Raw genomic sequence first — 23340 nt, 5'->3', positions numbered from 1 at the left:
CTGGGTTATCCCAGATGAAGGGCTAGCACAAGGAGGGAAAACTGGAAGTGCTGGGGTTGTTCAGCCTGGAGAAGAGAAGGCTCCAGTGAGACAAGGGGGGAATGGCTTCACCCTGACAGAGGGCAGCGTTAGATTGGATATTAGGAAGAAATTTTTGGCTGTGAGGCTGGTGAGGCCCTGGCACAGGTTGCCCAGAGAAGCTGTGGCTGCCCCATCCCTGGAGGTGTCCAAGGCCACCTGGGCTAGTGGAAGGTGTCCCTGTTCATGGCAGGGGGCGTGGGTGGTGTGGGGGAGTGGAACTGGATGGTCTTTGAAATAGTGAGACCGTGGACCCTCAGCCATGCGGTCCCAAGTGCATCTCCCCTTTACATACACCATGTGAGCAAGAAACCACGAAGTAAGGACCTGCTGTAATCTGTTCTTGCCTAATGGTCCTGTTAAGGACACTGCTCATGCTTGTAGCAAAGACAAAAAGTACTCCCGCAGAGTTCTGGAAAAGTAAAATCTATCACAGCATTGACATGCCACTGAAATCCTTACCTCACTGAAAGCTCACCGAGGTGAGGGGTCTGCAGTTTTGCCAGGAATAGCAGAGTTTTTGGCTTTTCTAGCCTGAGCTCCTGCTCTTTAAACGTGGAGACATTTGAGCTCAGTATTCCCAACCAAAGAAGCAATTTTTGCTGCCTGCTGTCCTTCCAGAAGCACCTGTTTCGGGGAGTCCCACCTCAGCACATGACTCTGGATGGAGCAGCACTTGGTGCAGGGTGAACCAAGAACCAGTCTTGGAAAACTAGTGAGTAACCTGAATATGGGATGGTGGGCTCAGGAATAAGAGGCTGAGAGAGTTTTATACCAAGATGCTATTTACTTTGAACAGTCATATTCAGCCACAGTATAACATCTAATCAATCCACATGAATACACCTACAACAGGTAATTAAAAAAATAATAAATGAAGATGCTAATAAATTAAGTACATTTAACTTAGATGGGACAATGGTCTTTGTGGCAGCGGTGGCAAAGGCTGGTTCTGCAGTCACTCCTCGAGGATGCAAATGCCAAGTGAGACAAATCCCTCTGGATTCCCCCTCCCTGCAGTCCTCATCCCGCATTTTTGACACCATAACAGAATGCACGTGCTGGCCTCTGTCCTTCCCGTTGTCACAGGGACCTCCACATTCCTGCATCCTCACAACATGCAACACTTTCCTTTTGCTTTCACTGCACCACTGCATTGTTCCTTCTGCTAGTACACAAACACTTTTCTATCTAATATAATATAAAGCAGAGTCCCCAGAGCCCATCAAAGCCACGTCCAACGGCATCTTGTGGCACTTAGCGTGTATCAGTCCTTCCGTGGAGGCACCCACAGGTGACAGATTTACAAAAACAGAACGAGCTGCGAACTTTTCAGATTTAATACAGAGATTTAATAGAGTTCACAGACGGTAATGCTCCATCTGGAATCCAGTGACTTTTATACCTTCAGGAGAAACAGAAGATGGATCCCACCCGAAATTGAAAGGCAAGAATAGGGATTTTCAGAAGTCTTTGCATGACAAAAGCATAAGCAACGGTGACTTTCAGAGAGGCTTGTTCTCCTATAGTGCTTAAATGCCTTGAAAACATCACCCACACCAGAGTGGAGAGTGAATGCCATCCTGTGCCTTACATAATTCCTACTACAGGACAAAGAAACGGGAGCTGTGATATGAGAATAGTGATTGAGTTCAGAGGAAAAACCATGCACCCCCTGCACCGACCCACAATACACCGACACCTTGACAGCTCAGCAGAGGTCCAGTTCTCCCACTTCCCTGGGAAACTGCTGCCGTGGCAGCTCCTGAGGAGCAGAGCTGTTTTAGGAGAGCTGCAGTTCCTGTTTGGAATGAACTGTGTGTAAGCTAACACATCTGTGCGTCCCCATTAGTCCGAGACGGCTGTGCCAGCAGGGTGACGTTTGACAGCAGCAGGACAGGGGCTGTGCACCAGGGACACCGAGCACACAGGGCAGGTGATGGCTGGGAGAGGTGAGCGAGCCCTGGCACCCGCTGCTGTGAGCCACAACACCACTGGCAGCTGCTGGGTTTCTCCCATATACGCTGATCATCCAGTCAAAATGTAAAAACAAGGTGGCACCGGCCTTCAGGGCAGGTAAAGGTGTTACTGTACAGGTACAACGGAACGAGAACCCTTCCGCGAGGTGTGCGCACCGGAGCACCGCTGCTGTTGGGTTCTCTGTAAGCAGGTTCAACTGGAACAGACTGGACCTTCTTCCATACCATCAGGAAGGGATGTGATCCCCGTCTGCAGCCCCCTCACTCCCACTTTCCATACCGGGGGAAACAGGCCTCCTTGAGTCTTTGCTTTATCAACTCCAGAGGCTCCTGTTCCCACCTGCCTCTTTTGTTGGTGTTGCCAGCAGAGATCCAGCTCTGCCCTGCGTCAGTCAGTGTGACTGTCCTTCTCCTCCTTGGGAAGCAGCAGGCTTGACCTGGCTGGAGAGCTGGTGGCTCTCTTGATCACCTCCATCCACCTGCCAAGAAAGGACATGAGAAATGCTCAGCCACTCACTCCCAGATAATCTTGTCCTTTGGTTATGAGCTGTACCTGTTTCCCCAAACCTCCCAAACCAGACATTTTCTTTCTTTTACAAGTCTTTTAGGAAATTAACTCTTCAAATGAACAGCTTGAGATGTGGTAAATACCCTGCAGAACATGGTTGCCTGTCCAAGTAACAGCTCTACAGTGCTCTGAGCTCCAGAGAACTCCCCTGAGAGCTCACCATGTTCTCCCCTCAGTGTTTATCAAAGACAACAAGCTGACAATAATTGCTGCTTTTCGTACAATAAATTAGGAATTACATAACAGCCTTACTCATGTGGAAGAAAGCAAAGCAACAGTGAAAAAAGCAGACAAACCCATTGTGAATGAGACATTTTTCCCTTGAAATTACTACATGAACCCAGTGGATTAAAGAGCACAACTTACAGCTCAGGTAACTGATACCTAAGCCGCTCACAAGTGTGTGACACTCTCCCAAGGAAGGGGGACATATGTGACACCCACATTCCAAAGCAACCAATACAACCCTGCAGGGCAGGACCCAGTGCAAGGGTTTTCAACAGTTAATGTAACAGCAAAGTTTTGTATGTGATGCATCTGACACACAATTTGGACCCTGTGTGGAAGCTCTTAAGAGCAATTAATTGTAATTATACAGATTAATAATAATAATTAAAAAATGTAATTACAGAGAAAGCAGCCAAGTGAAAGGCAGGCCTGGACTTGTTGTCCTCAGCCTTGTTATAAATCCCATTTCCAGAGATTGAAGAGAAAAAAAAGTATCTTTCCAGAACCTGGAGATCTGACTCCCAAAGAGAGGGTGGGGCTGAGCACCCCACAGCCCTTCCTCCCACGTGCCTCCCTGGCTCCAAGGAAGCCTCAGACTCCTGGCACAAAGTGCAGCTCACAGGTCTGGGTGCACCCTCAGTTCACCCCCAGGAGGGTTCTGGCAGAGAAGGGATCTCCAAATATCACCGGTGGGAAGAGAAAGGGAATGTTATTCCTGAGAATGTGCTGGAAGGTCACTCAGACTAGGAGGAAAGAGAGGTCTCGGGATGACCAACCACCGAGTTAACAGCAGGTTATACACCAGGACAGAGCACACAGAAAATTACCTCTCAAAGGTGTATTTGCTCTCAGCCCGGAAGAAATACACGTGGGACTTGAACTGAAGCTTGAAGACATAATCCTTCTGAATCCCATCCGCCTCCACGGGGGAGCTGACCGTGTAGCCGAGCAGCGGGAGGCTGGCCAAGGGATAATCATCCTGGAAGAGCCCAAGAGCCCAGCCCTCAGTGCAAGGCCCCTCTGCCACAGCGCTCAGCCCAACACGCAGGCACGCTTGTGAGCACAGGTAAGGGCTGTGCACTGTAGTTTAGGACATAAGAGGAAGAGGAGCAGCCTGCCTCTCTTGCAAGGCCACCGACAGCTTATAATGAAACCTTCCCCCAGCTCCTTTCACTGTTTTTATAGAGTTATTTGCCTCTGTTCCCCTGCCCCTCGCTACTGCTTGGGCTCCCTCTTCCCTCTCTGCACCCTTTCAGTGGAACTCCAAGCACAGATCTGACACAAAAGGTAAAATAACGCTCCCAAATGAAATGTGCCCTGAAGGCGAGAAGCCAGAATAACCCAGCTGTTGGGTTAATAAACACAGTTTATTGGGTTAATAAGATGAAAAGGTTGAGCTGCAGCACGGTTTGTTATCAAGCAGGTGCTGAATGCACCAGGGGCAGGAAAATCCCTGGAGCCTGTTGAGCTGAGCTGAAGCCCAGCAGGGAGAGAAGTGGGCCAATACTGCCCAGAGGCTGCCAGGACCACCACCTCCTTTAGTCACCGCATGAGGAGACCCACAGGTCAGTACAACCAGAACTGGAAATCCTGATTAAATTCCACAAGGAGGGCCCACAGCCCTTCAGAGGCCGGCTTTATTATGAACTACCTCCCCTTCCACTCGTTACTCTGCTTCAGAGAGCAGTGAGCTGCCCCTGGAGCTGAAAGGCGAGGACCTCCAGGTGCCCCCAACACCCTGAACACCATTCCCTCACCTACCCCTGCTCACCTGGTGCGTTTTGTAGAAAAACAAACAGAAGTTGGTGAAGACAACCCACAGTTTCTGCCAGCCATTGCTGTTCTTGAACTTCCTCAGCAAATATCCAGAGAGCTGGTTCTAGCGTAGAAGGAAGGGAAAGAAAACTGCTGTGAGATCACAGGTTGCCATCCTGCTGCAGGCAAACAGCCCTTGCATCAACTGCTCCTGCACCTGCTCCCCAGTGTAAAAGGCCTCCCAGGTATGGTGACAGCCACCAGCGTCCATCCCTTCAGCCACCCTTTCTTACGTGCAGAAAACCCCCGTGGAACACCCTGTGTGAGAAGGGAAATAAAGCAGGAGAGGAAACAGAGAGTGGTAGAGCTGGGGACAAGTGACATGTGGCAGCTACGCAAAGCCAAGCCAGCGTGGAAGGGGGCTGCAGGGAGGGGACCACCACTGCCACCTACGCCACGGAATGACAGCGCAGGGATTTTGTGATCTGAGAAACAGACAGGACACAGAGCAGATTCACACAGAGGACCATTTTGTGAGGCATAAACAGAAGGAAATCCTGTCTCTACACGGTGATAGTACAACTCTGCCGCTGAGGACGAGCATCCTCACGCCAGCAAGTGAGCAGTTAGGAGTCAGGACATTTTTCTGGGCATCCCATGGCTCCTCCCCACCAGTGCAGAATGTGAGAGGCATCTTTACCTGGATCATGCACAGGTAATCAGACAGGGATAGGCTCTGGTTCCGGTACCAACAAACATGGGTGATTGTGTTGGGCCGTTGGGCCTGGCCCAGCAAATAGCGAGGAGGAAGCTCTGGAGAAACAGCAAGAGAGCAGAAAACTGAGCAGAGAAAGGGGGAGAGAAATAGAAAAACAGAACATTAGGGTGAGAGAAGTGATGCAAGAAAGGCGACTGTTAAAGGAAAAAGGCTTGTGAAAAAAATGATGGTGTTAGAACATGGAACAGACCAAAGCAAGAGGGAGTGCAAGAACTCACACGGTCAATCCCAGAACCTCTAGCAGGGTGGGCTTGTTATCCAGGCACAGAACTGTGAGATGGTGCCTTTCCCAAAGGTGTCAGCAGGGAAAGGCAGGCCTGTCCTCTCCAACAGAAGTCACAACAGAAACCAGCTCCAGTGCCCAACTTCTGGACCCCAAGCCCAGGTCACACCTATAGCATTTCTCTTACTCAGCAGACCCACACGCACTCTGTATCAGGAAAACCCAGGAGTTCCAGTGGCCAAACTTTTAACTCCTTCTATTAAACCAGTTCCTCAGGGGCAGGGCAGGGCAGGCAGGCAGGGACAGACAGCAGTGCCACAGCACGCTGCCCCATTGCTTTGGCTGGTTAGTGACCTCCTTTTTCTCTCCACAACATTTAGGGTCCTTCCCACTTCTGGAAGTCTTCCAAGCATGCCAGCCTCCAGGAAGGTGTCCTACCTGCCAAACTGCTGCCTGAAGTGAAACCATAGAGGTGTGGCAAGCAGTGTAAGGAGTGCTGAACTGATCTGTCTGGAAATCTGCAGGACTCAGGATTCAGTACCCAAACGTGCCACCAGTGCCACACCAAATGGCAAGATCCGAGGTACCAGCAGGTCACAGAATCAGAGGATCCCAGGATGGTTTGGGTTGGAAGGGACCTTAAAACTCATCTTGTTCCACCCCTCTGCCATGGGCAGGAACACCTTCCACTAAACCAAGTTGCTCAGAGCTCCATCCAGCCTGCTCTTGAACACCTCAGCAGGGACATAATAAACAACTCTGCTCAGCATAACATGATGCTGCCATGAAAAGGCACTTGGCTGTTCAGTCCTGCCAGCAAGGGAAGGGCAGAGAAGGTGTATTCCCACTGAACTGAACTCCCTCTTCTTAATTCTGGGTGCAGTACAGCAGCTAACCAGAGCTCAGTACAGTAGAGTCAATCTCTAAAGGGAAATATCATGGATAGGTAACTCATAGAATCACAGAACCATTAGGGTTGGAAAAGACCTCCAAGATCGTCAAGTCCAACCTTTTTGACCAAATCCCACTAAACCATATAGTGAAGTGCCACATCCACACATTTTTTGAACACTTCCAGGGATGGTGACTCCACCACTGCTTCGGCAGCCTGTTCCCATGCTTAACCACTGTTTCAGCGAAGAAATTTTCCCTAATATCCAATCTAAACCTCCCCCGGCACAACTTGAGGCTGTTTCTTCTTGTCCTGTCTCTTATTCCCTGGGAGCAGAGCCTGACTTCCCCTGGCTCCATCCTCCTGTCAGGGGATTGTAGAGAGTGAGAAGGTTCCCCCGGGGCCTCCTTTTCTCCAGGCTGAGCCTGCCCAGCTCCCTGAACTGCTTCTCATCACACCTGTGCTCCAGACTCTTCCCCAGCTCCACTGCCCTTCTCTGGACACGCTCCAGCCCGTCAATGTCTTTCTTGTCATGAGGGGCCCAAAACTGAACCCAGGAGTCGAGGCACCTCACCAGTGCCCAGTGCAGGGGGGATGGTCAGTCCTCCAGCAAGGAGGATGAAACCCAAAGGAACAACTCAGTCCTAGGATACCCTGGGCTTCCTTTCAACTTTCCCTGCTTTGTGCCATCGCCGAAGCAAAGCCCTGCCGCACGGAGAGCGGAGCGTGAGTACGGACACACGGACATGCACAGAGGGGACAAGCATGCGGTGGCATCTGATGGCCCGTGCTCTCCCTGGACACAGAAACGCTGCTGAGGAGGAATGGGAGATGGAGGCCGAGGCGGGAGGGACAGAGTGAGGCGAGCGCTGCCCCCGCGGTACCTCGACGGCCACACTGTGGTCAGTCATGGAGACGCTGGTGTTGCGGTACCAGCACACGTGCATGGTTGTGTTGGCACGGTGGTGACTCTGCCTGTCCAAGGAGCTACGAGAGGAGTGTATGTCATCTTCAGACTCCTGTTCTAGAGAGACCTCATCAGAGGATCCTGGGGGAGGAGAATTGGGCAGTGGTTTAAGAAAACTGTGCAGTACAAAGAGCAAGAGAAGCTGGGATTCCTGAGAAAGGCTGTTTTCTCTTGCCATGGTCCAGTTTTAAATATGTCAAGTTGAACCGGTTACACAGCTCCTGTGCACACACTCTGAGCAGATCGGTCTGACTTTTGCTACTCAGCTCTGCCTGGGGCAGCTGATTCATAGGATCACAGGATGGTTTGAGTTGGAAGGGACCTTAAATCTCATCTCTTTCCAACCCCCTGCCATGGGCAGGGACACCTTCCACTAGAATAAAATCACAGGGTGGTTTGACTCAGTGCTGTGTTAAACAAACAGAAATGACCACACTTCCTCTTGAGTCGGGAGGAACAGCACAGAGTGCTCCAAGAAGGGATACTCCACGTTTCAGCACAGCCATAACACCACCAGACAGGCACAGGAATATTGGGCTATAAAAGCTGACCTCCAAAGACACCACCGTTTGGACAGAAAAAAATCACTACACAGTTAAATTGAGAAAAATCTATGCAAGAGATGAATAAGGACCTTATAAAACAATTCTGCAATGGGAGGATCTCTGCTGCATTTAAAGCTACTTTGAACACCAGCCTAGGAAGGCAAGCATATTTCTCTTGATTAAAACCAAAACCCCATTAACTCTCCATTACCGTAGGAATTATAAAAATACTTAATTTATGTCATCAAATTTGCAACAGGAAAGGTGAAAAGGACAGGACAACTGCTGCTTTTCAAGGAGGCAGGAAACATCACTTACTGTTGGAGCGGTTGCACACAGAGTTTTCCAGAAGCATCTCGGATTTCTCAGTAGATTTCTTGGCCATTTCAATTGCCACGTTTAGGTCTTCCATCCACTTCCCCATCTCCAGGCGGGTACTGCAAGAGAAGCAGTGGGGGTGGGGATCCAGCAGCCCAGAGCTGTGACTCAGCACCACAGGTCACCGCCCAAAACAAGGGGCAGTCCCCTTCCATTAGATAAATCAAAACAAAATTAGAATTCCTCCAAAGCAGGAGCTTTCCAGAGAGGAAACTGACCTCACACAGCCTTCACCTCTATACTCAAGCCTTGAAATAAGACTAAAATAACCATTAAACACTTGGACTCTACAGCAAAGAGAACGAACAGACAGCTAGTGGGGTACAGAATATCCCCTCTGGAGCTCCTGGGCTCAGAAGAGGAATCAAACATTTTGAAGATGGAGGAGTATGAGCAATTATTTTTTCTGAAGGATAAAAGGCAACCTGAAAGACATCCCATCTTCTAAAGGGATCTGACATCTCACGCGACCAAAACCCAGGGTGCAGGAAGAGGAGGCTTCCTTCACCCCTCACAGGTTCCATTACAACTCCTCAGTGTATCTCTGTATCCATGGATATGCAACAGCAGAAGGTTTGCCTTTAGACAAAGCCACATTTCTTTTTTTTTTTTGGTAACCATCTCTTTTTTCCCGAAAGCTTTTTATTTAGACTGAAAATTTCACACATGGTCTAAGCCCAGCAGCAATTTTTATTTCTCACAGGTAAACTTTGAGCTATTTCAAAGTTATGGCAATGTAAAAATTATCTTTATTTTTCCAAATTTAAGAATCTTTCAAGCACCTTATGATTTGCAGCTGCTGAGAAATGGTTGATCTTTAAAAAAAAAAGGACACTTTCAGTTGTTAGGCTGGAACTAAAAAAAAACACATCTGCATACCAAAAGTATTGGTTCCTGTGCCACTACACACCTGATCTGTGAAGATTCTGTAGTGGTTATTTTTCAAGAACAGGTCATCAAGCAGTAAAAAACCCTGTGATCTAAGGTTGAGATTTCGTGCTCCCACCCTGCATCCTTAGCATTCCCAATTCCATCTGCCTTTTCAGCAGACCTGCAGAAGGACAAAACCTCCTAAAGCTGATCCTGAGACACCAGGTATAGGAGACAGCCTAAGTACAATTCAGATAGAAAGCAACAAAAAGGCACCAAACTCACTGCCCAAGCATAAGTTAGACTGAAAAGGGATTGTTTTAATCTCCAAGTCAGCCTTTAATTTTTCCTCTCTCTTTCCAGTTTCCTCCATCAGATCGTGCAAGAACTCTCCCCTCCTTACAGGAATTTGCTTGTTCTGGAGTTTAATTCTTTTGGGTCTCTAAAATATGTGTATGGTTGGATTTCATTTTGTCTCCTGCAGTGGTTTGAAGGATGACACTGGCAACTCACAAGTAAACCAACACAATGGCAATGTTATTGCTGCTGTTTGTATTTTGGGTGAGATGGAATCACAGAATGGTTTGGGTTGGAAGGGACCTTAAAGCTCATCTCATTCCACCCCCTGCCACGAGCAGGGACACCTTCCACTATCCCAGGCTGCTCCAAGCCCCATCCAACCTGGCCTTGAATACTTCCAGGGATGGGGCAGCCACAGCTCCTCTGGGCAACCTGTGCCAGGGCCTCCCCACCCCTATGTCCAATCTAACCCTGTCCTCTGTCAGTGGGAAGCCATTCCCCCTTGTCCTGTCACTCCAGGCTCTTGTAAAGAGTCTCTCTCCATCTTCCTTGTAGGCCCCCTTCATGTACTCAAAGGCTGCAATTAGGTCACCCCAAAGCCTTCTCCAGGCTGAACAATCCCAATTCTCTCAGCCTTTCCTCATGGCAGAGCTGCTCCAGCCCTCTGATCATCTTGGTGCCTCCTCTGGACTCGCTCCAGCAGCTCCATGTCCTTCCTGTGCTGGGGACCCAGAGCTGGAACTGCAGAGGGGGTCTCACCTGAGCGGGGGCAGAGGGGCAGAATCCCCTCCTCACCTGTTACCCAGGCTGTGGGGATCAGCCCAGGATAAACTACTCCTTCCCAAAACTCAACACTGAAAAAAGGAGTTGTGGAGAGTCCTGGGCTTATTTTGAAGTCCAGAGGGTGCAGGAAACACCCCCCTAGCAGTGCATCAGTCAAGCAGTAACTTTCTGGAGAAGGAATCCCTCAAAGCCACAGGCAATTGAGGAGAACCAGGGTTACCTGGCTGCCACCACTATGGTTTTCTGTGCAGAATAGATGGTGAAGCAGTGTGGGACGGCCCATTCATTCTCACTCTCCTCCACCTGCAGAAAAAGAAAAGATTTTTCTCCTCACTGCTCAGTAACCAATAAACACTAAAGCTGTCCTCCTTTGCTGGCTGGGAGTGGAGTCAAACCCGGTTGCAGGAAGTGTGGAACAGCTACTTTTTGAGGAAAACCACCTACTCCCAAGTTTACTTTGCCTCTACATTAAAATCTATTGTGTGGTTCTACTGCAGGAGCACAACACCACATCCAATAGGGCAGGGAAAGTGGTCAGAGTAGATCTGACTCATTACTTACCGGAGGGTCGAGCACTATCAGCTGCAAACCAAAGACAGAAAGAACAATCCCATGAGAACAGGGGATGGGGAGGCAGAAGGGCTGGTTATATGCCTAGGTGTGTGCAGGGGGGCAAAACACCAGGATAAATAAATCCCTGTTTGCAGATCAGCCTCTCAGAGCAGTGTGAAAATGAACTGACAAGAGGGCGTGCTCCAGCTGTTTTGCTAATGTGGAAGGAACAGGCTCATCACCTGCAGACAAGGCTCTGTTTGACACATCTGAAGGTCCAACTGCTCTTGAGACCTACCTGGGAGCAGTTTGTGGCTTTGGTCCTTGAGCCCTGAAGAAATTCCTCAGCCTACCCTAGGCAAAGCCATTTCCTTAACCCTGTGATGCAACCTGGAACCACTTACCAACATGCCATGCAGAGAGAGGTGTCCGTGGATTTTGAACTGATTTGTCCCTGTGACCCCTTTGCTTGTGTACAGTAACATATCTGAGAACTGGAAAGGTAAGAAGAGGACAATCAGTGTTCTGAAAGCAGCAGGCAGGGACAAGGATTTTTTGATATCTCCTTAAAAATCTGTTGTTTAAAGTCCACTGCAGATGCATGAAAAATGCCATTTCTTGGTCAGTTTGGCTGACTTTCCTTAAAACCACTCTTGTTTATTTACAAGAGAGGCGATTAAATTTTAAAATTCTGTTAAAACCCTGTGCCATTAAGGAACCAAGTTGACCAGACAGTAGTGCCACAGTCACGCTCTCTAAACATCTTTCACAGTGAGCTTTCAGTCTCAAGTGCTGATTTTTGACACAAGCAAATGAAAACACACTTTCCCAACAACTTTATGTTGAAGACTTTGGGTTTATGAAAGCCAGAAGCAACACCCACCAGGAAGAACATCCGCTGCTGTAAGCCCTTCTTAGTGAGCTTGTACAAGCAACCTTCCCGAATAAACTCCTGCAGCAGAAAAGAGAAAGTTAGACAAAACTTGATCTTTCCCAACTAAAGAGAATTTTATTTTCATCCCAGAGTACACAGATGTTGATTGGTGCCCAGCAATGATCCCTAACAGATTTGTTAAAGGCCAGGTGACACTTTTCCTCCTTTTTTTGTGGCATGAATCAGCTCCTTGCTGCAACCAGCATTTAAATCAGTGAAGGAAGAGAAAGGAAAGAAGCAGAATTCCTGTTGGCCACCAGCAGTTCACCTATCACACTTACATCCCATCGCAGTGACTGCCATAGCATCCCCAAACACATGCGATGCTCCTGTACTTATGCCCAATACATCTATCAAAAACAAAGAAACAAAAAACCAGGCAGGAGCTACAAGAATTCCTGTAAAACAGAGGCACCAGTTCAGCCCAGTGCCATGGCTCAACCATCCCTACGTTCCCACAGGCTGCACCAGCAGAGCTGGGAGTGGATTTCCTATCCAGCGTGACACACCAGTTCCCGCTGAAACAGAGAGCACCATACCCAGTGTAACCAGTGTCTGTACTGGAAACACAGAACTGCAGCCAGAGTCTCAGCAGAAGCATTTTTGATCTATTCCTCAGGACACCACCAAGGTGATGGTCCCATCATCCATGGGATTCACTATGAGACAGTTACACAAAGACCTTACACTCATCCCATAAACCAGAGGGGCAGCAATGGCAAATCCACGGTTCAAAGGCACTTCCTTGGCAATAAAACCAATAAAGGCTCTAAAAATGAAGCAGAGGCACCTACCCTGCCAGGTGCTGTGAGATTGTCTATCCCAATCAGGTCATGCTGCAGCTCTGTCAGCTTCTGGAAGTTTTCCAGGCGGATAAGGCTGTTCTGCAGCTGCGACGTCATCTCCGTGACCTCCTTCAGCGCGTCTGTACGGAAAACAGCACCGAGGGGATGGGAGCAGAGCAGAGAGACCCAGGCCACCCATTTCACCCACCCCTGGAAAACTGAATCTGAAATTCATATCTGAAATCCACAGCCAGCTTTGGAACAGAATAGTTTAGTTGGAAGGGACCTACAATGATCACCCAGTCCAACTGCCAACTTCTTAAAGGGTATTTTAGAGCTACCCAGTGGGTAAGTAGAGACTAACAAGCAACTTCATAGCACTTCCTATGCTTCTGGAGTTCATTGTGTATCTCAGATATTGCTCATATAAAAAAAGTATTTTACCATGTAGCCAAAAGTAAAGTAAAAAATTAAAGCCAACTATTTCTGCCAAAGATTACTTTGTCACGAATGGAATTTAATATGTACGTTTTTGATACCACAAAACAAGCATTTTTTTGTCACATTTTTACTTCTAAATGACAAAGTTCCTAAAAAGTTGCTTTTTTCCCCTGCTAAAAAGGGAGACAAGAAAAGGACTAATTTTCAGCTTTGGTTGAGACCTTGGGGTCCGTTAAGATTACCACGAGAAAACCACTTCCTGGAATGCCAGACAAAAAGCGTTTACACTGAATTTGTGGACATAATTGAACATAAGTGTTCAAGGCCAGGTCGCACAGGGCGCTCTGAGCACCCCTGTCCAGTGGAAGGTGCCCCCGCCCGTGGTAGCAGAGTGCAATGAGATGAGCTCTAATGTCCCTTCCAACCCAAACCATTCCACGATTCTATGGTTCTACAATTCTTGTCTCCCCAGGGCACAGGCAAAACTTTGGATGTCCGTGGCAGGGGTGTCTGCCAGCAGGCACACAGCTGGGGGTTCACTCACTCCGGCAGTCGGCAAAGTCCCGGTGCTCCGCCGTGTAGTGCTTGCACAGCCTACCCAGAATCAGCTTGTAGTGCATCAGTCTCTGGATGGGTTTGAGCAGAAAGGTGTTGAGGGGCAGGTAGCAAACCTTCTGCAGCTCAAACTCCTTATAAACCATCTCCAGCTTCTTGAGGCGCTTGGTTGCTTTCTCCAGTTCTGTCAGGACCTCGTCGTGCTTCTGCAGGTAACTGGTGAACTCCTGTGGAATCGGACAAAGAATTACTCAGATCAAAGGAAAACAGTCTTCCATTATTCAAGAAAGTGGCAGACAGCTCCCAGTCAGGATCAAAATAGGTCTGTATGGCACTGTGCCTGTGCCTGCTGGGAACACCAAATGCTGGTAGTCGAAATAGCAGTCCCACACTCCTGCACTCCCATTCAAGTCACTGGTTTTAATGGAATAATTACTCCACTACTACAGCACAAGTGTAACTGTTCCACAGAGGCACTCTGCACCGAATAAAGGTGACTTCATTTCAGAAGCTCTGTCTTTAAAAAATACATATACTTTCGAATTAAATAACCTTATGAACCGGGGTCTCAACAGGGGAGCTAAAGAAACAATTTTTCTTCCTTTTCTGCTGAATAAGCAACAGAGAAACACCTTTTCTCAAGATAAATGTAAGTGGCCAAATAAAAAACAGTGATACAAAGCCTTCATGCAATTATTTTGTTTTCTTTTTAAATTGCTATCAACAATAATTGTTTGTAAGTTACTTCAATGCTGACTGAAACAGAGGAGGGTTAGATTGGATTTAGGGAAGAATTTCTTCCTGTGAGGGTGGGGAGGCCCTGGTACAGGTTGCCCAGAGAAGCTGTGGCTGCCCCATCCCTGGAAGTGTCCAAGGTCAGGGTTGGACAGAGCTTGGAGCAACCTGGGCTAGTGGAAGATGTCCCTGCCCATGGCAGGGGGTGGGACTGGATGAGCTTTAAGGTCCATTCCAAACTAAACCATCCCGTGATTCTGTGATCCTTGACAAAACAAAGACTCAATAATCCCGAAATTTCCTTTCTTGAATCCTGTATTTACCTTTAGGATGCGCATATTCCTGAGCATGACATCTCCGATGCGCTGGAAATCTCCTTTCACGTGAGCATTGGTTCTGCCTTCCCTGGGACACACACAAGGAGGAAACAAGAAGGTAACATAAACGGGGGATCAAGAAATTTATATTTCTTCCCTCCATCTACCTCTGTAATTCAAGACATAATCTTTAGCCACTTGAGATTCCCATTTCACTGTTCAGATTGGTACGTTAAATGTGGAAGCTGTATGAAATAACAAACACAAAGCTGTGCTTGGAAAACTGAGAAAGGACTAGAAATGAGTTGGTGTGAAAGTCTGTTCGGGAGTTTAACCTCTCAGACCTCTGAACAGATGTCATAACATGATCACACCTGAATTTATTTTTGTTCATACTCCTTTTGAATGGTAATTATATGATAATATATAATATGTTAAGTCAGGAGAAAGTAATGCAAAGGTTGAGAGACTAAAAACACGCTCTGTGAAATAAACGGTGCTGCAAGAACTGAACTCTCATCTTAATTACAAAAAATGTTTCCTAGATTTTCAGCTGGAGTTTCATTAACTGGAAGGTGTGGAAAAAAACCCTTCTTTTTGACCCTGTGTTCCTTCTCTTTTCTAAGGCTTGAGAGGCACTACCAGGTTATATTAACGCTTGGACTTGACAATCTTTAAGGGTCTTTTCTTTTACAAAACCCTTGGTCTGATGCACAATTCACACGACTACAGGATATTATACACAAGGCAGAGCTTGAAAAATGGGCTTTGCACAATGCATTTAGTACTTTTTTTATAACTATAGTTTAGTAAATACTTCTCCTTGATTGTATTGATGCAGAAATACCGGGTCAAAGAGCATTTAAGTCCGGTTTTCACATGAGGATGTTCCTCCACTTACCAGAGTGAGAGCCTTTGTTCAATCTCTTTCAGAAAGCCTCGATGGAACTCATAGATGGGGTCTATGTTGGAGAAGAGCAGTGTCATCAGGCCCTCTGGCATGGCATTCTCCTTGATGACCGCGCTGCGGAACCACTGCCAGAAAACCAGAAATTCCCATCAATTTCTCTATTTCAGGAGTTGGTCGTTAGAACAGAAATTCCTGCTCCTGCAGCGATGGGGGAGGAGAAAGTATGCACAGGGAAACAGCAGGAAGGAAGGAGAAATATTTAGGGAAGACGTAATTTGTGAAAAATGAAAAGATGGGATTTTTTTTTCCTTGCCAAACATTAGGAAGATGAGACATTTATGGCTGGCTCTGGGCATGAGCGTGTTTCTGAATGCGATGATGGGATGGTTGGTGACAGCTGAGTGACGGTCAGTTACCCAGTGGCTGCCCCAGCTGCTGTCACACCACTGCTGTCACTTCCATGCAGACACAACTGCTCCCATACACCTTGGAGCCCTGTGCAAGTTACTCAGCAGTTGGAGACATCTCGTTGCAGGTCACACTCTGCACTTTATCGCTTTCGGTTCCCCGCTTTCTGGCAGGGATGGGGATATTACAAAAATCCTCTGAGGTGCCAGGTGTTCCCCCATCTTTTAGAAGTGCTGGGAAGCCTGTAGGAGGAATTGGAGTGAGATGGTGCTCGCTGGAGATGCAGAGAACACCTCAACTGAAGATGCATGGCATTAAGGGACTCGAGTTTTTCTTTGATGAAATTAAAACAACAGCTTATAGAAATGCGACAGTCACAGTGCTCAAACATGGAGTTCACAAACAAAAAGCTCTTTCAGGAACAAAGCTGGAAACTCACACTGTCCTCCAAGCCAGGACTCACTTGTCTAAGTCTGGGTAAAAGGAAGTGGAAGAAAAAGAAACAAGAAAACAAGACAAAACTCCTCAAACCCCCATATAGGTCCTTGATGCCCTTTGCAACTGCCATCTGCTCTCAGATCCAAAGGCACAAGGACAAAAACTTCCCAAGGAAAACCACTGAACTGACGGTCAGGTTACAAGCAGAGCTGGCAGCTATCATCACCAAAACTGAATGCAAAACACTTTTAGGCTGTCTCTGTTCACAGCTTTCAGAGCAAAAGTTTGTCTAAGTCATCAGGGTGGCACAGGATGGAGCTGCTGGAGCTAAAGACAAAAGTCCAGAGAAGGTATCTACTCTCCCACAGGAGGAGCTATGGAACAAGAAAGGGGACAGCTACTTGGCTAATGAACTATGCTACATACTAGGAAGAAACTCCGAGTTTTTCCAAACTAACAACTGGGCACGAATGTGCTAAGAAAAGCAAAAAAAAAATAAATTAAAGAAAGTCAAACCCCCTTACCACTGTGATAACTTCCAGGTCCTTTAAATAGGTCCGTTCTGTGGCAAGAATCTCCTTTGCTATGAAGTAGGCCTTGTCGGAGGGGTAGCGCTGGAAGGACACACAGCCATCAACAGACAGTAAGATACACATGCTCTAGTTATTACTGAGCTTGAGCTCAAACCTTACATCCCCCTTGCTGTGTGCAAGTGGAGCAGCCCATTGCTAACAGGGCATCTCTGTATTCAGTATCACATTCCCAAACAATGACTTTACAGTATTTTTTATATTTCAAGATTATTAAAAATCAAGGTTATATGTCAATTGCCAGAGAATCACAAGATGGTTCGGGTTGGAAGGGACCTTAAAACCCATTTCATTCCACCCCCTGCCATGGGCAGGGACACCTTCCACTAGACCAGTTGCTCCAAGCCCCATCCAACCCAGCTTTGAACATTTCCATTATATGAACTTCCATTTCAAATCAAGGGAGCACCTTACAAAAATATGGAAACAGTTATTCCAAGGTTCCTAGGTTTTAAACACTTCTCTAACCAAACACCGCACAGCAGATTTGCAACACAGTCCTTTTCCAAAACTATTCTATTTCCACTTGCAGCTTTTACTCAAGTCCTTTGAAGATCATATTAATTAGCTAAGAAAACAGCAAAATCAAAGGGCAGCAGTTGTTGACTGTATGGTTGCTCCAGGGTTGCTATTTACAGAGAAGACAGAATGGACATGGAAGCATAAAGGAATGAAATGGTAATACTGCAGTTCTGCAGCTGCAACAACCCAAAATCAGAGTTAACCTGAAAATATATATTACTAAAAATCACATAATATTAAGGGTCTAATCCCATTTCAAGCTAAGATGCTGTTTTGGCTCCTTAGCTCACCATGCTGTGGCACAGTTTTGTGCCAAACCTATGCCTGGTCAAAATCAGTCGCAGCAAACCCACTGAGTTATGTCAAAATTTGGTCTCCCCCATGTCTGCCCCTACTGAGAGCAACACAGCTTTGAAAATTATTTCTTCTGTTTCCTTGTATGTGCCGAGTTAATTAAAAATTCTCTTTTTAGAGTTGCTTTCAGATGCCTCCAGTGCTGTCAGCACAGCTACTGAGCTTCCTAATCCTCCAGCTCAATGTTGCTCATGGAGGAGATGTTCTCCTGGTAACCTCTCGATTGGGTCAATAGAATTCCTGGATGTATGTGTCCCCAAATAATTCATTTTGAGACAATGTCTAGCCTCTTTTCAGGTTATTTTATGCTAGTTACTGTAGTCCCACACATCAGCCTCCACCCTGGAGGAACCAGAGGACATACTTCAACGTACTTCTACTCGTTCCACAGCCATTCTCTCAACTTTAACCTACCTGTCTCAGGCACACAGTGTCAGGCAAAGTCCTACCTAATCTTGGCTTCAGGTATTGCTTTTTTGTTCTTGGCCTATTTACCTGACTGTGGTGTCATATGCTGTTGAAGCTCAGTGGGCATCCTTCTCAAACAGCCTCTTCTCAAAAGAAAAAGCATCGTTTTTACGGCCTCCCTGGAGCTCAAGATGATACGGCTTTTTCATTTCACTTACCAGCTTCAGCAGTTTCTTACATGACAGGAGAGTAGCAGGTATGTTTCTGTGTAACACAGCTCTGTGTACACCTCCTCCTGGACTCTGTACAGGATCCTACAGCACTTCCTTACAGAGGAAGTGCTTACACACTTACAGAGCACAAAGGCATATAAAATGTGGGAGCGTGACTTTTTACATGGGCAGGTAGCGACAGGAAACAAGGGGGAACTTTTTTAAAAACTAAAAACACACCATGGCCATAACCTGGCACTTCTCATAGCCTGCATGGATCACCTTTTTCATCACCTTTGAGCATTTCTACAGGTTTTCGCTCCAGATAACTTTGTGCAAACTTGGGGCACAGAAGATGCTTTTCTTTTCCCAGGCTTCTTCTCTTCCTTTCTCCCTCCTGCCAATGCATCATCATTTACTCTCAGAAGCTCCTGCTCTTTCCAAATTGCTCCCTGCTGAAATTTAGTGCCCTTAATTTGCTTTTTTTCTGTCTTGCACCAGTCCTAAGTGCCTCCCCTGTGCTGAGTGCTGGCAGCAGCTGCTGGGCAGAACCTGCACCAGAAGCACCGAGAAGTGGAGCGGCTGTCACAGTGCACAGGGGCCCTGCCAAACACCTTCAGTACTGGTCAGGCACTGCAAGAGGAAAGAAAATCAGCTCAAGCCTCAAAAAAAAGAACACAAAAACACTCTGAGAAGGCAGTCTCCTTCCAGAGTCCAAAGAAAATGTTTCTACAACCATAGCAGGCATCAAGGCAAATACCCCCACTTGAAAAAACTGGTGTTTCACCATGCCATGTACACACAGTCCAACCTGAAAACCTTCAAAGACTCACCACATGCAGCAAGGAGTGGGGAGTTAAAAGCTTGTGGGGAGTGAAGAGCTCTACTGTGAACTTATAAAGGCCAAAATAAAAGGATTACGAGACTAAGAAAGCCTTTCCTGCCTGCCTTGTATCCAGATGACAATGTCACAAAACTAACAAGTCTGGAAATAAACAAATAAATAAATAATAAATAATAATTCCATGCACACAAAAATGTTTAACTTTTCACTTCAAAGACCAGGCTTCAGCAGTGTTAAAAATAACTCCAGGTGGGGGGAACTCCCCAAAAAAGCTCAGTTTCCATGTCCTTTTCAAGTGGGTTGTTACAATCAACCTCTATTAGAAAAGGAATGCAAAGAAATCTACCAGTAAGATGAAAGAAAACCACAGTGATTTAAAATGTAAGAAAAAAACCTTCATCTTTCTCAATGTTTCAGTACAGCAGCATCATGGCAGCACAGAGCAGAGAGCACACACTGCAAGAGCTGGAGAGTCTGCAGAACACACCCTGATTAACCAGGTGGAATTACAGCAGCATCACCTTCAAATCAGAGCTCTATTCAGAGAGATATTTTAAGATTACATTTTTCTTGTACAATAAAGCTCTAAAACTCCTGTGGAATTTAGCTTAGTTCAATTTAAACAATTTGTTTCCACCTGGGTCTGTTTCACTTCAAATAATGTCTCTGAATGGACAACGAAGCCTTGGAAGGCTCAGGAGTTGATCAAGCTTAAGATCAATAGAATAAAAAAAGTTCCCTTCTAGGAGTCTCACTTTTATAAATTAGTTTCAGCCTGAATGAGAACACCAGCTGCCAAAACACCAGACTTTGCAAAAAGAAGCAGAAAGGGTTGGGTTCAGCCCTTAAGGCAGCTAACGTGTTCACTGCTCATTATTTCCAGGCTACAAGGATAAATGAGAGGAAGTATACTTGAAATAACTACGGAAAGTAAAGGTAGAGCAATCTGCCAAAGCTGTAAACTCCACCTCAAAAAGTCTGAATGAGACAGGGAAGCTGCCAGCTGGGTGAGTTTTCTCCAGTTCAGCTCCCAGTTACGGGTTAAACCTTCCTCTCTCTGGCACTTATTCACACCACATCCACACCACAGGTGTTTCTCAACAGCATCACACAGTCTGAGTCAGTTATCTGGGGTCTCCAGGAAAGGAGTGCCTGGAAGTGCCCAAGGATATGGTGAAGACACCATAGAGTAGGGACCCGTGACCTTCTTCCCTGAGGATCCTGCTCCTGACAGAGGTAGGACAACCAGGACGCTGGATGGGACAAGCAGAAGAGAAGAGCAGGAGCAAAGACCACACAAGGTGGTTTCTTCTTTGAGGCTGCACAGAAAACTGTAGATCCCAGTGTGGCCACCGACTCCACACAGAACTGAGTCTGGACAGTGGAGCCTTCCTTGCACTGTAATGGAAGGTCCTGGATCCTTCTCAAATACAAAAGAGTCAACAAACCTCCCTGCTAGCCAGCAAGGCAAGGGGAGCAAAGAGGCTTCCAGCAAAATGGTCATGGAGCTTTACTGTTAGGCAGACTTCTCTGTCCTACTGGAGGAAACACAACAAATCCTGAGCTCTACATGGGGGTGAGGAAAACCCCACATCATGTGGGGGAGTCCTCAGTTAAAGCAACCAGTGCTTACAGGTGGGTAGAAAGGAAAGCAGCCCATGCACAGAGCAGTACCCAGACATAAGCATGTCCTGAAGACTCAAAGTTGTTCCTGCTTTGAGACTCACCGAACCTGCAAAAGTCAGGAGCACTTTTGCCTCCTTCTTTCCAGAAAGTAAGCCTCAAACTTCCACAAAGCCAGAGCACTGTCCACCTCTTTCCGGACAAAAGGGTCAGCCATGGAGAGGAGAGCTTCAACAACACAGCCAGCCCTGCTGACCAAGCCATGGCAGACTGGGTGTCAGAGAATTCACTGTGACCCCTGCTTGTTGTGACAGCTGAGGCTGAGCTCAGGTTCTTCCCAGCTCAAGAGGCACATCTCAGGATGCCTCTAAAGGTCCTGTTATGATCAGGAAGCACAGCCTGGAGGACCAGCATATGGTGAGATGGACCAAGGAGACCATGACAAGACCGCATGGGAAGGAAGGAACCTAGGAAGGACACACCTTACACATTAACAAATAAGGCTCCCTAAGGAACATTGTGTCCAACTCCCTGCTCCTTGAGGATCCACCTGAAAATAAACTGTATGACTAAGAGCATCGTCCAGATGCTCCTTGATTTCAGGCAGGCTTGGTGCCGTGGCTACCTCCCTGGGCAACCTGCTCCAGGGACCAACCACCCTCTGGGTGAAGAACCTTTCCCTAACGTCCAACCTGAACTCATTTCCATTCTGGGGTACAAAAGGTGGATTTTGAGCACAGTTCCCTGCTAAAAGAGAGGGAGAGGGTCCCAGTGGCGATGCCAAGAAGACACAAGAAGATGCCAGGAGGGCAGTGGGGACTCCTGCCACAACTGTGAGAGACATCCAACCAAACCTTCAGCAGTGGAGTTTTTAACACAGTCACCAAACCCACCTGTTCCACCACAAAATAAAACACCATCAGCATTCAGTGCCCAGCAAGCACAGCTCCTCACCTGACACCATCAGTGCCCAGCACAGCTCCTCACCTGACACCATCAGTGCCCAGCTACATCATGATCTTACCTTTCGTTTCATTTCATCATCCTCTTCTATCCTGGCCCCGCCAGCGTCGCTGAGGACAGGACTCAGCAGAGGGGATGACCCCTGGGCAGCTGCGTTCAAGTTCACCTGAAAGGCCGGGGTCAAGCCCAGGGGACTCTTCAGCACAAGGGAGGAGAGCTCGGGATGGTCCACGGGGAGGCCTGGGTGGGAAGAGAACAAGAAAATGGAGTGGAAAAAGAGAGAAAATTATTTCAAAGATAGCGCAACTAAGGCGATTACTCACTGTTACAGCAAACCAGAATTGCAAGCTCATGTTATTTTAAAAAAGGCAAAAGAAAAAGAGCAAAAAGGCATATAGATCCAAAGACTTCAGTGTATATCTCAAAGCAAAGGAAGTGTTCCCTGAATCCCACGGGTTACGTGGCAGCGCAGTAAGGACGGACACTGCTACAACTGCAGTTAAGGGAAGGATAAATTGCTTGGGGTCAAGGAAAAAGTGCTGTTGAGCAGCAACACGGTTCACAACATAGGGTTATACTGCAGGGACCAGAACACAGCTTTCATTTTTCCTCCTCAATACAAGAGTTACTTTTCAACCCAGGGAAAAGCTAGGACAAATCATTCCACAACTCACCACTTCAGACGACAAAGTATGTTAAAAATACATTCAGAAATCAGGGAATCTCCAAAATTTGTGCAATAGAAGAGGAAAACCTCTTGCTATACAGAGAGGGAGCATGCAAGAGAGTTCATTCCTAGCTCTTCTAATATATGAATAGAATAATCTCAAGAAAATCAATTTTGCAGCACCGAGTATAAACTGGATGGACACAAACCACAGCTAAACCTGTTACAGGCAGGAGCAACAGGTACTGCTTTGCTTCAGATTATTAATAGTCTTTTTAAAAAATATTATTATTATTATTTCATTTGTGGACCCTTTAGAGATTTCTGACACATAAGGCACCATCACAGTGAATTTGAGCCTCCTCTTTTCAGCATGCAGACTCCCCTTGGGGGTTCACAGGGAAAATGATGACTCAAATCAACTTTTTGGGACCAAACAGAGGTGACAGACACTCCAATTACACTACACACACAGAATTCCTCCTAACCTCACATATTATTTTTTCTGATCTTCTCTGTGATAAACAGATGAGTTTCCTCAGGTGAGGCAACTAAACAGGTACCAACATTTCAGTGTCTCCAGCTCAAACACCCAGCCATGCTCCCAAGCCTCCCCAGCAGGATTTGTCAAGTCACAAGTGCTAAACCACCTGCCCAAAGGCAAACAGGGAAATCAAGAGCCAACCCTAAACTGCCAACCCATCATTTCCCAGACTACTTAGAAATCATCGCAAAAGG

At 46.9% G+C, this 23340-nt stretch overlaps 1 protein-coding gene across 5 annotated transcripts in view; it reads right to left on the bottom strand.

Annotated features, from left to right (window-relative positions):
• Positions 1-845: 845 nt before the first annotated feature.
• Positions 846-23340, bottom strand: part of FARP2 (FERM, ARH/RhoGEF and pleckstrin domain protein 2) — an 81596-nt gene continuing 59101 nt past the window's right edge. For 2 of the 5 annotated variants that reach the window (XM_039391129.1, XM_039391128.1), the window contains exons 14-27: positions 21997-22175; positions 16944-17033; positions 15565-15698; positions 14670-14751; positions 13601-13838; positions 12625-12755; positions 11780-11848; positions 11301-11390; positions 10565-10647; positions 8332-8450; positions 7386-7549; positions 4625-4732; positions 3681-3832; positions 846-2536 (exon numbers count right to left, since the gene is read on the bottom strand). In XM_039391129.1, the coding sequence (XP_039247063.1) occupies positions 2446-2536; positions 3681-3832; positions 4625-4732; positions 7386-7549; positions 8332-8450; positions 10565-10647; positions 11301-11390; positions 11780-11848; positions 12625-12755; positions 13601-13838; positions 14670-14751; positions 15565-15698; positions 16944-17033; positions 21997-22175 (1730 nt within the window). In that variant the 3' untranslated portion in view covers positions 846-2445. Of the gene's footprint in view, positions 2537-3680; positions 3833-4624; positions 4733-5308; positions 5449-7385; positions 7550-8331; positions 8451-10564; positions 10648-11300; positions 11391-11779; positions 11849-12624; positions 12756-13600; positions 13839-14669; positions 14752-15564; positions 15699-16943; positions 17034-21996; positions 22176-23340 lie in introns of those variants that run through there. The other 3 variants (XM_039391130.1, XM_027724776.2, XM_027724777.2) reach the window with 3 other exon arrangements.

This window comes from Pipra filicauda, unplaced genomic scaffold (assembly GCF_003945595.2).
Source record: "Pipra filicauda isolate LSUMZ 115617 unplaced genomic scaffold, ASM394559v2 scaffold90_size2875636_pilon, whole genome shotgun sequence".
Classification (NCBI taxonomy): Eukaryota; Metazoa; Chordata; class Aves; order Passeriformes; family Pipridae; genus Pipra; species Pipra filicauda.
This window is presented reverse-complemented; position numbering and strand designations above follow the sequence as displayed.